Below are 14,155 nucleotides of genomic sequence, written 5' to 3' on the forward strand. Positions count from 1 at the left end.
TTTATTTATTAGATATGTGTGTGATATAATCTTGGCAGCCAACCCTATCGTCACTCTAACAACATTTTAATTCACACCGTGTATAATAATAGAGTTAAACACTGTCAAATGCTTATACAACTATGTAGAAGAACGGGTGAGTGTTTCCGGGGGACTAAATTACTGCCGCACCGCGCCAAACTACAAATATAAACGCCAGTCAACTTCACCACAAGGAAAAGATAAATATTTAAAATGCCGTAAGTTTATCGATTCACTTGGCTCAGAATTATTAACACTGTTTCAGCATTGCGATAGATACTATAATTGTCAACGATATATGTTTGTGTAAACGTTATCCTTACGAAAAAGATTTGTTGTCAAAATACACCATAATACTGAATAATAATATCATATAACTAACATTTTACCTGTTCAAGGTCCTCCACGTTAGACAAATACTAAGAAATATTTAATACGTCAATGTTTTTGTATGAGCAGGATGAGAAAATAGCTCACACCAAATTTAAGTTATAATGGATTTGTGTTTTTACAGTACTAGTTTCATAATTCGGATAAACCTAATAATGCTAGTACAAAAATTGTCACACATAGTATTAATATCATCTAGCAATGACTATATTCTAATAGGCTATTAAACTGCGTACGCTACAAGTGTAATTGGAATAAAACACATCTACAATGTAAGAATGTAAATACACTACCAGTCAAAAGTCTGTAAGAGTAAAAGTAAGATTTTTAATACAAGCATTAAAAATGCTAAAAGCAAACAAACATAAAAATTAAAGCTATTATAAAACATGTTTACAATGGTCACTGTAGCATACAAAATTATATTATGTACACTACCAGTCTAAAGTTTTTTGAACAGTAAGATTTTTTTTTTTAATAATTCTCTTCTGCTCACCAAGCCTGTATTTTTATCCAAAATACTGCAAAAGCAGTGATATTGTGAAATATTTTTACTATTTAAAAATACTGCTTTCTATTTGAATATATTTTAAAAAGTAATTTATTCCTGTGATCAAAGCTACATTTTATAGCATTATTACTCCAGTCTTCAGTGTCACATGATCCTTCAGAAATTATTCTAATATGCTGATTTACTGTTAAAGAAACATTTATTATTATTAATATTATCAATATTTAAAATAGTCGAGTAATTTTTTTCTGGATTCTATTCTGGATGAATGGAAATATCCAAAGATCAGTATTTATCTGAAATAAAAAGCTTTTGTAACATTACACTATACCATTCAAAAGCTTGGAGCCAGTATTTTTTTTTAATTTTGCGGGAAAGAAATGATAGAAATAATACTTTTTTAGCAGGGATGCTTTAAATTGATTAAAAGTGATTATAAAGACATTTATAATATTACAAAAAAAAATTCTATTTCAGATAATACTGTTCTTCTGAACTTTCTATTCATCAAAGAAACCTGAAAAATTTCTACTCAGCTGTTTTCAACATAATAATTATAATAAATGTTTCTTGAGGAGCAAATCAGAATATTAGAATGATTTCTGAAGGATCATGTGCCTGGAGTAATGATGCTAAAAATTCAGCTTTGAAATCACAGGAATAAATTACATTTTAAAACATATTCAAATAGAAAACAGTTATTTCTAATAGTAAAAATATTTCAGAATTGTGCTGTTTTTGCTGTACTTTGAATCAAATAAATGCAGGCTTAGTGAGCAAAAGAGACTTCTTTAAAAAAAAACATTCAAAATCTTACTGTTCAAAAACGTTTGAATGGTAGTGTACATACATAAAGTACTGCTTAACTTAAACAAATATATGGATATAATCCAGATAATTAAGCAAACCCAAAACTGTTAATAAATCAAAATTAACTGCTGATAATGAAGTTAACCTTTTGACTGCCCTAACTCTGATTTTCCATATACAGTGTGAAGAGAGCCCTTCAGTTACAAGACAAAGAAAACGTGAGTACATTAAATCATAAACACATCGCCAGGCTTCTCCACCACTGATTTCAGATCAGAAACGGCTTTTTCATATTCTTTTAATGTATTTCAGCCCATATTAAAGTGACATCAGAACCATGTCAGTAATCATAATTATGAAAGTAAAGAAATGACATTTTATTTATTCATTAAAAGCACAATAACATAAAGAAATCTATACCAATGCATCAACTTAATCTATTTTAGAGCCCAGCTAAGAGGCAAGCACCAAACAGGGACTATTCCCCTATGACTGGAACCCAATTGATGAGTCCCACGACAAAACCTGCAGGTACTAAAACCCACAGAGCAGCTACTGTGTCCTCTTAGTCTCATAAAACTCATATTTTGCCCCCCAGGAGTTTTCATTTTTGATTTTTTTCACTGCGAACAGACTAAGATGTGTGTGTTCTTTTCGCTTTCGGTAATCACCATAAACAATCCGCTGCTCGTGTCATGTTGTTGCCTAAATCCTGTACAGTAGGGGTCTCTCGTAATCCAGTGATATTGCATTTAGATTAGCTGTCTGTGTAGCCATTAATAATATCTTTGCTCATGCTGATTTGATAAATTGCTGACATTTAGTGCTTCATCAGCAGGTAATTCCAGAGCAGGTGGGAAGAAAACGAATCCCCCTCAAACAAAAGAGCCTATGACAGACGCTGAGAGGTAAGGATTTAATAAGATGTTGATAATTCAAGTAATTTGAGATTATTTAAATAAAAAAGTACAATAAAAATGTACTTTAATTTTTGAATGTTTTAATGGTGTTGTTGAGTTACTATATCAAACTCTTTACTTGATTATATTTTACAAATAGCAGAATGCCATTAAAGTCTATTTTTATGAAGCTACTAACATTGGTATAACTAGAGCGGTGGAACAGACAGAAATTTCTCCTCATTACTGGATATTTCCTTTGTCCCACTTGGCTGATAGCCATTATGACTGATCAGAATTTAATGACAGGACATGGAGGGAGTTTCATCACCAGCCAAAAGCCTGGTTGATTTACATAGCACTAAAAATAGTTGGATAAGGAGAGTTTAAGAAAAGACCTATTTCCTTTCCAACGCATACTAACACAGAGCTCCGTGTGATCCATCAAGACAAGCATTAGTTTTGAATTTTATAGTGCAGTCATTTAAGAGGAAGCTAGTTAAATATATATAAAAACATCAATAAAGAGAGCGGGCTTATGATTCATTTAAGAAAGTATTCATTTGGGGAGTCAAACCCAAGAGAACTTCTCGTGCAAAATGCAGAAGAGATCGTGAGTGTGATTGGACGACGGTCCTTGTATAAGATTTTGCCAACCTTTTAATATGTCTTCCAATATTTTTAAACGTGTATTAAAAATAAATGAATATCTTATTCTTAGTCAGCTTGTCTTCTTGCAGGCTTAGTAAGGATATTGAATATGAATCCGGAATTCAGTGTCCTTATCGAGCAAATTTTCTAGTGGAATGTAATGTTTAATATATTTTGTCATAGCCTGATTTGCATTTTGAGAACTAAATAAATAAATAAAAATCTGTTAATGCATTAACTACAAATTAATTAACAATGAGCAATACATTTGTCACAATATTTATTAATAGAAAAAAAATACAACTGTTCATTGATAATTCATGTTAGCTCAGGACCATTAAATAATATTAACAGATAACAACTTATGGCTTTAATAATGTATTATTAAAAGTTGAAATGTTCATTGTTAGTTAAGGGAGTTCACTATTGTGGGTGGTTTTAAATTTGGTCTTTCAGTTGTTTTTATTTTGCTTTTTAATACCTAATATATATGTGACACTGAAGACTGGAGTAATGGCTGCTATGAAATTCAAAATTCAGGTTACCATCACAAGAATAAATGCATTTTAAAATATATTAAAATAGATATTATATTATATTATATTATATTATATTATATTATATTATATTATATTATATTATATTATTCATTTGTTTTTTATTTTGCTTTTTAATACCCCTTAAAAAGCAATATATATGTGACACTGAAGACTGGAGTAATGGCTGCTCTAAAATTCAAAATTCAGGTTTACCATCACAAGAATAAATGCATTTTAAATTATATTATATTATATTATATTATATTATATTATATTCATTTGTTTTTATTTTTATATATTATATTATATTATTCGTTTGTTTTTATTTTGCTTTTTAATACCTTTTCCCCTTCAGAATTCCGTTCCTCAGGTCTAAGGTGAAAAAATCATTCAAGGACCTCATGAAATACAGGCAACAGCTGGAAACATTAGTGGTATGTGTAACATTTTGTAGTGGATGCACTAAAGGATTGTTTCAAGATTGTCCAACTAAATCACTAAACTAAGACTCAATCAGGGTCTGAACCACCATAGAGACTGAGAGGCTTTAGTGGTTGGCTAATGCGCCTCATCTAAATTATTATTTTTGGTGCCTCAATCCTGAAATAGTGGTAGACTAGATGTAGACTAGGCTGCTAAGCTTATTTTGATGTGTGATGCCAGCTGCGTTTAAGGCATCTTATTAAGGTTTTACAGTATGAATGTGTTTGTTTTTAGCCAGTAGAGGGCAGTAGTGAGCTGAGGAGTCTCTTGCTGATGAGTCCTGCTGATCTACAAACTGAACTCAAGAGACATGAGAATCTGTGTGAGTCCTTTCTCTTTTCTGCTGTAATGCATTAAGTGCATAATGCATGGAAATAAAATGGTTCACTTTCTCAAGGTCACTTTATAGAGATTGTTTAAACAGTTTATTTGCTATTAAGAGTGCTGGCTATCAATTCCTGCTGTGTGTGAAATATAAAACTGAATTCTTCGCTTTCCAGGTGCTAAGATTGCATCTTGTGCACATAGAGCAGACACAAACAAGGGCCATTTCCAAGGTGAGTGAATTTGGGAATCAAATCAATGTTCAGAATTGAATTGAAACGTTTATTTGCTTTTAAAAAGCGTGATTGATAACACTTATCTTAAGTGGATATCCAGTTTTAGCAATTCTGTCAGATCAGATAGCAAACAGTACTCAATTAGTGATGTTTCAAATCTTGAATGTTTCCTTATCACAACGCAGTCTTTGTTAGGCTCTGACACAAGGGTAAGTTATGTGCCATACTGAATTGATTCCAATTACAGTATGATGATTGTGACCCTATTGCTTTGCTTAAAAGAGCAAGAGAAAGAAAACATTTTGTGTTCCACTTATATGTGAGTCTTGATTGATTTCAAGCACTAGCACAAGTTCCGGATCTTGGTCACATGGGAGCTTTGAATAGGCATTTACAAGATTTGGTTTGTCTACACAGCGCGTTCACAGACATTTGTCTCGATCTCTGGTTAAATAAAAGATTCTCTTTTTCTAAGAAAAATATTTCATTTTCCTAACACAAACAAGCCAGAACTCCTCTTCATGGGACAGAATTAATTAGATTATTTCAAGCACATATTCTGCCCCCAGCAAAGCTGCACTTGTGATTCAATCGCACAATGGTGATTTGTTGCAACTCAATGGTTGGATTGTGATGAAGTTCAGCATGTTTTTAAGATAAGGTCGCCTGAAATTGTTTTAATTAGTCACACTCGAGGACCTCTGCGTATATGTTGCTTGTAGCTCGACACCAAAGGAATGTCACAATCTTGATCACATGGTGGAGCATGAAATTTATCAATGTAGTGAACAACAACAACATCAGTACAAGAGTGTTTTCACATTTACATCCCTAGAAAGAGAATCAACCCTTTGTTGTTTTATGACATTATAACAGACATTCACATTAAATTATATATATAAAAAAAACATTATGTAAAATTTTACGAAGTATGTAAAAATTATACCTTTATGTAAAATTACGACCGATTGAACCAGTTTGATGCTTTAGCTATTATATTATATTATATGATATTATGTTATATTATATTAGTACTTAGAATTGATTTCTCTTTCAAATAAATACAGTTCTTTTTACATTTCTCTTCAACAAAGAGACAGTATGCACAAAAATGATAATGATTCTAATTAGAAATCAGCAAATCAGCTTTTGTAAAGGACCATGTGACACTGAAGACTGGAGTAATGGCTGCTCAAAATTCAGGTTTACCATCACAAGAATAAATGCATTTTAAAATATATTAAAATAGATATTATATTATAATATTATATTAATTTACTATTTATTATTGTATAAATATTGTACTATTTAGTATTCAATTTACCATCACAAAAATAATGCATTTTAAAATATATTATAAAATATATATTATATTATATTATACTACTTATAACTGTACAGTTTAAACATTTATGATGTTAAAATAAATACTGTTCTTTTTACATTTCTCTTCATCAAAGAATCCTGAAAAAAGTATCACGGTATGCACATAACTTACAATGATTCTAATTAGAAATCACCAAATCAGCATATTAAAATAATTTATAAAAGGTCATGTGATACTGAATATAAGTAATGGCTGCTGAAATTTCAGGTTTACCAACACAGGAATAAATGTATTTTAAAACATGTTATATTATATTATATTATATTATTTTACAACATATTATAGTACAGTTTAGACATTTATAATGTTACAAAAGATTGCACTTTCAAATAAATACTGTTCTCTTTACATTTCTCTTTATCAAAAATCCAGAAAAAAAGTATCACAGTATGCACAAAAATTATGATACTAATTAGGAATTACCAAATCAGCATATTAAAATGATTTATATAGGATCATGTGACACTGAAGACTGGATATTATATTGTATTATATTATTGTACAGATTTCTCTTTCAAATAAATACTGTTCTTTTTACATTTTGTTTTCAACAAAGAATCCTGAAAGAATCCTGAAGTATCACGGTATGCAGAAAAATAATGATTCTAATTAGCAATCACAAAATCAGTATATTAAAATGATTTATAAAGGATCATGTGACACTGAAGACTGGAGTAATGGCTGCTGAAAATTCAAGTTTACCATCACAAGAATAAATGCATTTTAAAATATATTGAAATAGATATTATATTATATTATTACATTAGATTAGATTAGATTACTGCTTATTACTATACAACTTAGACATGTTACAAAATATATAAATATAAATACTTTTCTTTTTCAACAAAGAATCCTGAAAGAAGTATCACAGTAGGCACAAAAATGATTGTTCTAATTAGAAATCACCAAATCATTATTAAAATGAATTATAAAGGATCATGTGACACTGAAAACTTGAGTAATGGCTGCAGAAAATTGTAATTTTCAGCAATGATGTAATGGTGTACCGTCACAAGTATATATTGCATTTTAAAATATATTATAATAGATATATTAATATAGATAATGTATCAACATTTCAATATAGAAATTATTTTTCTGTCATTTGTGTTATGAAAGGCTTTGTTTCCGGATTTTTCTGTGTTGGAATTGTGAATTAGATTGGCGTGACAAAATCAAATTACGTTTCTCCAGGAAAAGATTGTGATTGTCCATGAAAACAAACATTTTCACAGAAACGCAGCTAAATGCGGAGCGTTTCAGTAAGCAGACATCAGTTCTCAAACTGAGCATCAGAGTATGTCCTGTATAAACAATGTGTTTTGTTCCAGTGAGGTTTTTCTCGTTACGTTTTAGCAGGGTTTGAAGTCAAAGCTCGAAATTACCTCAAGTTCCCTAATTTGTGCTCAGAAGATTATTGAATATTTTTCTACATCCACAACTAGGCCAGAACTATTTTTGCAGCAACGTTATTAAGCTTTAAATAAATGATATATTATAACCACGGTTAATAAACATATGTAAGTAGTTAAAGATGTTGTAGTTACAGCTCTCTTGGGATGCCATTAGATCCTGGCAGAGATCACTAATACCCTGGATTTCATCGAGACACATCATTGCTATTAGAGTTCTCAAACACAACACACAGTGTCACTTGAGCCATACAGGAGCTGGTGCGGATGACATATGATGGCGAGGATATGACACTACTCGTGTAAAAGCAAGCTGAGCACCAGGCAGCGTGATACCGCCAAGACAGCTGAGAAAATCCTCAAGGATATTTAAACTTTGACAGGCAAACCGCTGAATCCGTGTCTCTAACGGAAGCCCCTTCATCTAATGCCTTCCCAAAACATAACCTTGGGCGAAAGGGCACCTCGCAAGCAAGATGTTTCGGGCGAAACTGACAAAAGTTTTTCCCGAGCGTTCTAGAGAGGCCATCCCTCCTAAACAATCAGCCCGGCTGTAAATTTTCTGGCTTATTCAGGCATTACCAAGTCCCGAGCTTCACGCTACGTGTTGCTGATGAGCGCAAAATGGAAAAAGAGAGAGCACAATAATTCTGAGGCAAGTTTGTCGCCTGGACCGAGGGTATTGATTATTTCTGTGTGGCGAGAGATTTGGAAAATTCAATTAAAGGAGCTGAGCAAAGGATTCATAAATCGGCCCCTGCCTCCACCTCTTCTACGCCCATACGGAGACATTGTTATGTTCTAAATCAATGTTGCACTTCACAATATATTTTCTTTGGAGCATGAAAATAAATAACATTTAAACAGTTCTGCTTACCGCTGAAACAAATTTTATCTTCACCGTAGTCCTCTCTTTGGCACGCAGGCCTCCCGTGCACATCAGCAGATGCGGTAACGTATTTTTATGGCGAGTTTTCCATAAGAAAATCCTATATAATATGAATTTTGAGATGACAAAATGAGAAGGAAGGGGACGGATCAGCAGTATAAAAATTGATCAGGCCGCAGATGGGGTCGAGCCGTGGGAGATTTGTAAGACAGCCTTAATAGACCGTATTAAAAATTCCTTAAAATGTAATAAAACAAATAGGTTTTTGGTTCTTGGCCGGGACGGGGTCGCAGACCCTGCTAATACCACATCAATCCTGGGCTGTTGAAGGATAAATGGGGTCTGTTTGGGGAACATTTTAGTCTTTTTGATGGAAAACACCAGCACAATTAAAGGCCTGCTGTATATTAGAGGGCTTTGGGTGGGGAGGGTAGAGTTGAGCAACTCTCAGCATGTGTTTTGCTCGCTGATCCGAATGCCTGTTTTGTCCACACGCGTCCTGCAGGAGTATGAGATGCATTTCGTCAATGCGTTCAGAGGCATTTCGGATCATTTGCATTTAGATCATCTAGCAGCTCTGGCAGCTGCAGCAGTTTACAAAATCTATGACTGATAGAGTGATGGATGGATTTACCTGATAAGTTACACGTGCACGTGTCTCATTCACGTATTCATAAAATGATCTAGTCTCTTAAGCTAGATAAAGTGTGTGCTAATCTATCTGTGTTGCTTTCACAGGGCTGAAACAGACTGGCAGCTCTTACGAATTTCTGAAGGCAGTCTTAAGGTATGGGGTTTTTCTTGTACTCATTGTAACTTTAAAAGCTCCACACGTTACAGAGATTGATGCAATTCTACAGTAATTCGTAGTGTTCTTATACAGTAGGGTGAGCTGTTTTGACTCTGTACACCCTAGCAACAGCCTAGCAACTACCCAGAAGCCTCTTGTAACATTAACAACCACATAGCAACATACTTCCAACCACTGAGGCAGAAAATTCAAGATTCATCTCTTGAATCTTACATTTCTAGTTGAATTATGCTTAATTTAACATCAACTTGATTTTACAAGTTTGATCAATTTGGAAAATGCATTTCATGCATTTAAGTGTCATATTATGTGTTTATATTTTTAACTTTTTAACGTTTTAAACAAATTACAGTACTGTTAGGGTAGTAAAAAAATTGAAAGAAATTAATACTTTTATTCAGCAAGGATACATTCAACCAATCAAAAGTGACAATGAAGACATTTATGTTACAAAATGTTTATATATAAAAGAAATACTGTTCTTTTCCTGAAAAATCCTGAAATCCTGAAAAAATTATAAACTTTTAATAATAATATTTATAATAATAATAATAAATGTTTCTTGAACATTAAATCGGCATACTAGAATGATTTCTGAAGGACGGTGTGACCTTGAAGATTGTAATGGTTGCTGATTTAGTTTTTCCATCACAAAAATAAAATACATTTTAAAATATTAAAATAGAAAACAGTAAGTTAAATTGTAAGAATATTTCACAATACACAGTTTTTACCGTATTTATGATTAAATACATGCTTCTTTGGCAAACATACAAAATTCTTACTGACCACAAATTTTTGTACTGTAATGTAATACTATCAATCTGTTTAATCTCAGTCCTAAATATTAATTTATAGAAAACAGTCATTTTTAATTTTTTAAATATTTCACAGTTTTCAGTTTTACTGTATTTATGATTAAATACATGCGTCTTTGGCAAACTTAAAATATTCTTACTGACCCCAAACTTTTATACTGTCATGTTATTCTATCAGTATATTTAGTCTCAGTCCTAAATATTAATTTATAGAAAACAGAAATTTTAAATTGTAAGAATATTTTACAATATTGCAGTTTTTACTGTATTTTTCATTAAATACGTGCATCCTTGGTGAACATAAAAGATTCTTACTGACCCCAAACTTTTGTACTGTAGTGCTATTCTATTAGTGTATTTAGTCTCAGTCCTAAATAGAATTTTATAGAAAAATGTAATTTTAAATTTTAAGAATATTTCACAATATTACAGTTTTTACTGTATTTATGATTAAATGCATTCATATTTGATGAACTTAGAGATTTTTACTGACCCCAAACTTTTGAACAGTAATGTAATTCTGTCAATCTATTTAGTCTGTCCTAAATATTAATTTATAGAAAACTGTATTTTAAATTATAAAAATATTTCACAATATTACAGTTTTTACTGTATTTCTTATTAAATACATGTATAAATAAAAGATTTTTACTGACAACAAACTTTTGTAGTGTAGTGTAATTCTATCAGTCTATTTAATCTCAGTCCTAAATATTAATTTATAGAAAACAGTAGTTTTAAATTGTAAGAATATTTTACAATATTGCAGTTTTTACTGTATTTCTGATTAAATATATGCATTCTTGGTGAACATAAAAGATTTTTGCTGAACCCAAACGTTTGTTCTGTAATATGATTCTAACAACGTATTTAATCCCATTCCTAAATATTAATTTATAGAAAACAGTCATTTTAAATTGTAAGAATATTTCACAATATTACAGTTTTACTGTATTTTTTTTATTAAATGCATTCATATTTGATGATCTTGGAGATTTTTACTGACCCCAGACTTTTGAACAGTAATGTAATTGTCTATTTAATCTGTCCTAAATATTAATTTATAGAAAACAGTAGTTTTAAATTATAAAAATATTTCATAATATTACGGTTTTTACTGTATTTTTTATTAAATACACGTGTCCTTGTTGAAAACAAAAGATTTTTACTGACAATAAACTTTTGTAGTGTAATGTAATTCTATCAGTCTATTTAATCTCAGTCCTAAATATTAATTTAATAGAAAACAGTAGATTTGAATTGTAAGAATATTTCACAATATTGCCGTTTTTACTGTACTTTTTATTAAATACATGCATCCTTGGTGAACATGAAATATTTTACTGACCCAAAACTTTTGTACTGTAATGTAATTGTATCAATCTAATTAATCTCATTCCTAAATATTAATTTATAGAAAACTGTCATTTTAAATTGTAAGAACATTTCACAGTATTACTTTTTACTACATTTTTTATTAAATACATGCATCCTTGGTGAGCATAAAAGATTTTTACTGACCCCAAACTTTTGTAATGTAATGTAATTCTATCAATCTTTTTAATCTCAGTCCTAAATATTAATGTAACAGACATAGTGTATTGTAATATGCCACAGACTTTTACACGCAATATGCTTTTTCGTTCGCATATAATTCTGTGCACAGTCGCAAATGGAACGGTTCTCGTTTTGGCAGAGCCGCAGCTCTCTGTCAGCGTGTTTGATGTACACTGAACATCCTGTCAGTCTGAAAGCGGCGAGATGTCTGAAGAGGCTGTCAGTCTTTCCGGCGTAGTCAAAATGAGACAGCGCTGCCGACACCTTGCCATCCCATCTCAGACACATTTACATTGAATCCATTCTCTGAAAGGTTTCCCCCCCACCTTTCATGGGGAATCTGACAAAATGTTGATTCTACAATACACGGTGTGCTGCGTCGCTGCGAAAATAGTGTTCTTACTGCTGGCATACAGTCCCATTAGGCCTGATACGGGGAGAAACGTATGCATACACACATATATATTTGAGAAAGCAACAAAAGATGCTGGAAAACTACAAACGCACAGATATATGGAAGGGAAGGGTATTCATTGTGGATCTGTCTCTTTATTTTGGCAGCCGCTGAGGGATCATTTCTCGACGTGCGACATGGGCGGCAGCTGGTGCCCGCTCAAGGTGGATCATGTAACTCTCTCTTTATCACTTCTAGAGGCTGTCTGAAGGACAAAAACTTAAGCTGACCTAAGAAAACACACATTTGTCACACTTACAGTTGAGAAGAACGAGAACAACATTTCAGAATTCAACAATTTGGGTTGTTCACAATGGGCTGTTAAGCTTCATAAGAGTTTTAAGATGTGTAACCAAGTACGGTGTGACCGGACACCAAGATATGGTTAATATTAGCACCATCCATTAAAATTGTATCATGCACTCTGGTATTGTGGCTTTCTGTTTATATGGAGTAAGACAGTCAAACCAAAACCTGTTCATTCTCTCCTCATTCTGTGTATGTGTGTGTGTGTGTGGAAGCAGACCTCGCTCAGGCTGTAACACACTAGCCCCTTTGTGACCTGATAACATTTATAGTTGTAATGGATTTTTTTTAATGGCCGTCATTAACTCGCACCAAGAGGGGTAAAAAAGATTGCTTGTACTTTTTCCCCTTGATATTTCAGCTTTACAGCATTATGTTCTGATATGTCTCCTTCCATCATTTTTGTTTTACAGCTCATGAAGTTGAAGCGTTTTAATGCGTAGCTTTAGTACTAGCCTCGTCTTCAGTCACTGCCAAGATTATTCCACTGTATTAATGAATATTTTTCTTCATTTACTACTAAAGATAAATAAAATGAGTAGTTTATTATAATTTTTTGTGTATTTGACGTGAACTTTTGTTTAGGGCTACATGATTTTAAAAAAAAGTGGTATGGCTATTAGGGCTTGGTATCGATTCAGATGTCTCAATTCGATTTCGATTCACAAGCTCTCGATTCGATTCTCGATTTTTTTGATTACATTCAGTAAATATAGTCTCAATAAAAATGCTATTGATATTTCTAAAAAATGAACAGTTAGCATCAGTTTACAAATGGTGAATTAATAAAAGGACATTAAGAGCCACAGGCCTGTATTTTAAAGGGGTCATCGGATGCTAAGTTCACTTTTTCATGTTGTTTGAACATTAATGTGTGTTGGCAGTGTATGTACAAATCTACCCTATAATGATAAAAATCGATGCAGTGGTTTTTAATTAATCTGTAAAAATAATATCCCCTTTTTCAAATCGAGCCATTCTCAGATGCCTGTCGTTGTGGCGTCACACCGACAGAGGCCACTCCCACAATAGTTGATTGACATGAGCGTTTTACCTCAGATCAGCTGTCACAGTCTGCCCTCTTTGTTTCGATGCTGGAGCAGGGGTGTAAGTTAGAAAGAAGATCTCCGATTGAGCAATTGAGGTGTTGTGTTGCTGGATGTAATAATGAACATAGTGGTCGTCATTTACTCCCGACATCTGGGCGCTGAAGATGCAATGGATTACGTTTGTTTGTGAAGGGAATGCGGCTCCTGACCTACATATATCCGTCTATGTTCGTGCAAATCATTCGTGATCCAGCTTCACTTACAGCAGAAGTGCGTAAAAGGGTTTTTTAAATTAATCTTTGCGATCGCCTTTCCTTATAACGTGGTAGTTAGGAAGTTTAGCGGCTAAATGCGGCTAAAGTAAACAGGCTCGTCACTCCACAGAGAGAAGGGGGGGGGAAATCAGAGCTCATTTGCATTTAAAGGAACAACCCCTTAGAATGAGATTATTTTTGCAGAGCTCATGTCAGAGCAGCTGGAGATATTTTGTGTTCGTATCGTCATATAGAGAGACGGCAGAAGCTGAAAACACCGCGAACGTCGTCCGCGCTTTAATGATACGTGTGTAGTAAACAAACCAGTGCTTCGCGCCATCCGCCATTCAT

At 32.7% G+C, this 14,155-nt stretch overlaps 1 protein-coding gene across 2 annotated transcripts; it reads left to right on the top strand.

The window, feature by feature from the left end:
* The first annotated feature begins 143 nt into the window (after positions 1 to 143).
* On the top strand, positions 144 to 12,980 carry itgb3bp (integrin subunit beta 3 binding protein). 2 transcript variants are annotated; one of them, XM_051112958.1, is made up of 9 exons: positions 144 to 239; positions 1,914 to 1,950; positions 2,179 to 2,263; positions 2,568 to 2,640; positions 4,177 to 4,255; positions 4,539 to 4,626; positions 4,805 to 4,861; positions 9,294 to 9,342; positions 12,303 to 12,980. In XM_051112958.1, exons 1-9 carry the CDS (start codon positions 235 to 237, stop codon positions 12,307 to 12,309), a joined length of 480 nt encoding a protein of 159 aa, XP_050968915.1. In that variant the 5' UTR covers positions 144 to 234; the 3' UTR covers positions 12,310 to 12,980. The 2 variants fall into 2 exon arrangements, with proteins under 2 accessions (XP_050968915.1, XP_050968916.1); XM_051112959.1 differs by having other exon boundaries at positions 2,571 to 2,640.
* Positions 12,981 to 14,155: the final 1,175 nt, after the last annotated feature.

The sequence above is a fragment of the Labeo rohita genome, chromosome 6, assembly GCF_022985175.1.
Source record: "Labeo rohita strain BAU-BD-2019 chromosome 6, IGBB_LRoh.1.0, whole genome shotgun sequence".
In the NCBI taxonomy this organism is placed as follows: domain Eukaryota; kingdom Metazoa; phylum Chordata; class Actinopteri; order Cypriniformes; family Cyprinidae; genus Labeo; species Labeo rohita.

Bases quoted from the DNA above. Each gene is read 5' to 3' on its own strand.
- itgb3bp (XM_051112958.1), top strand. The intron at 4,256-4,538 runs GTATGTGTAACA...GTTTGTTTTTAG, and splicing joins AACAGCTGGAAACATTAGTG to CCAGTAGAGGGCAGTAGTGA. The intron at 4,627-4,804 runs GTGAGTCCTTTC...TTCGCTTTCCAG, and splicing joins CAAGAGACATGAGAATCTGT to GTGCTAAGATTGCATCTTGT.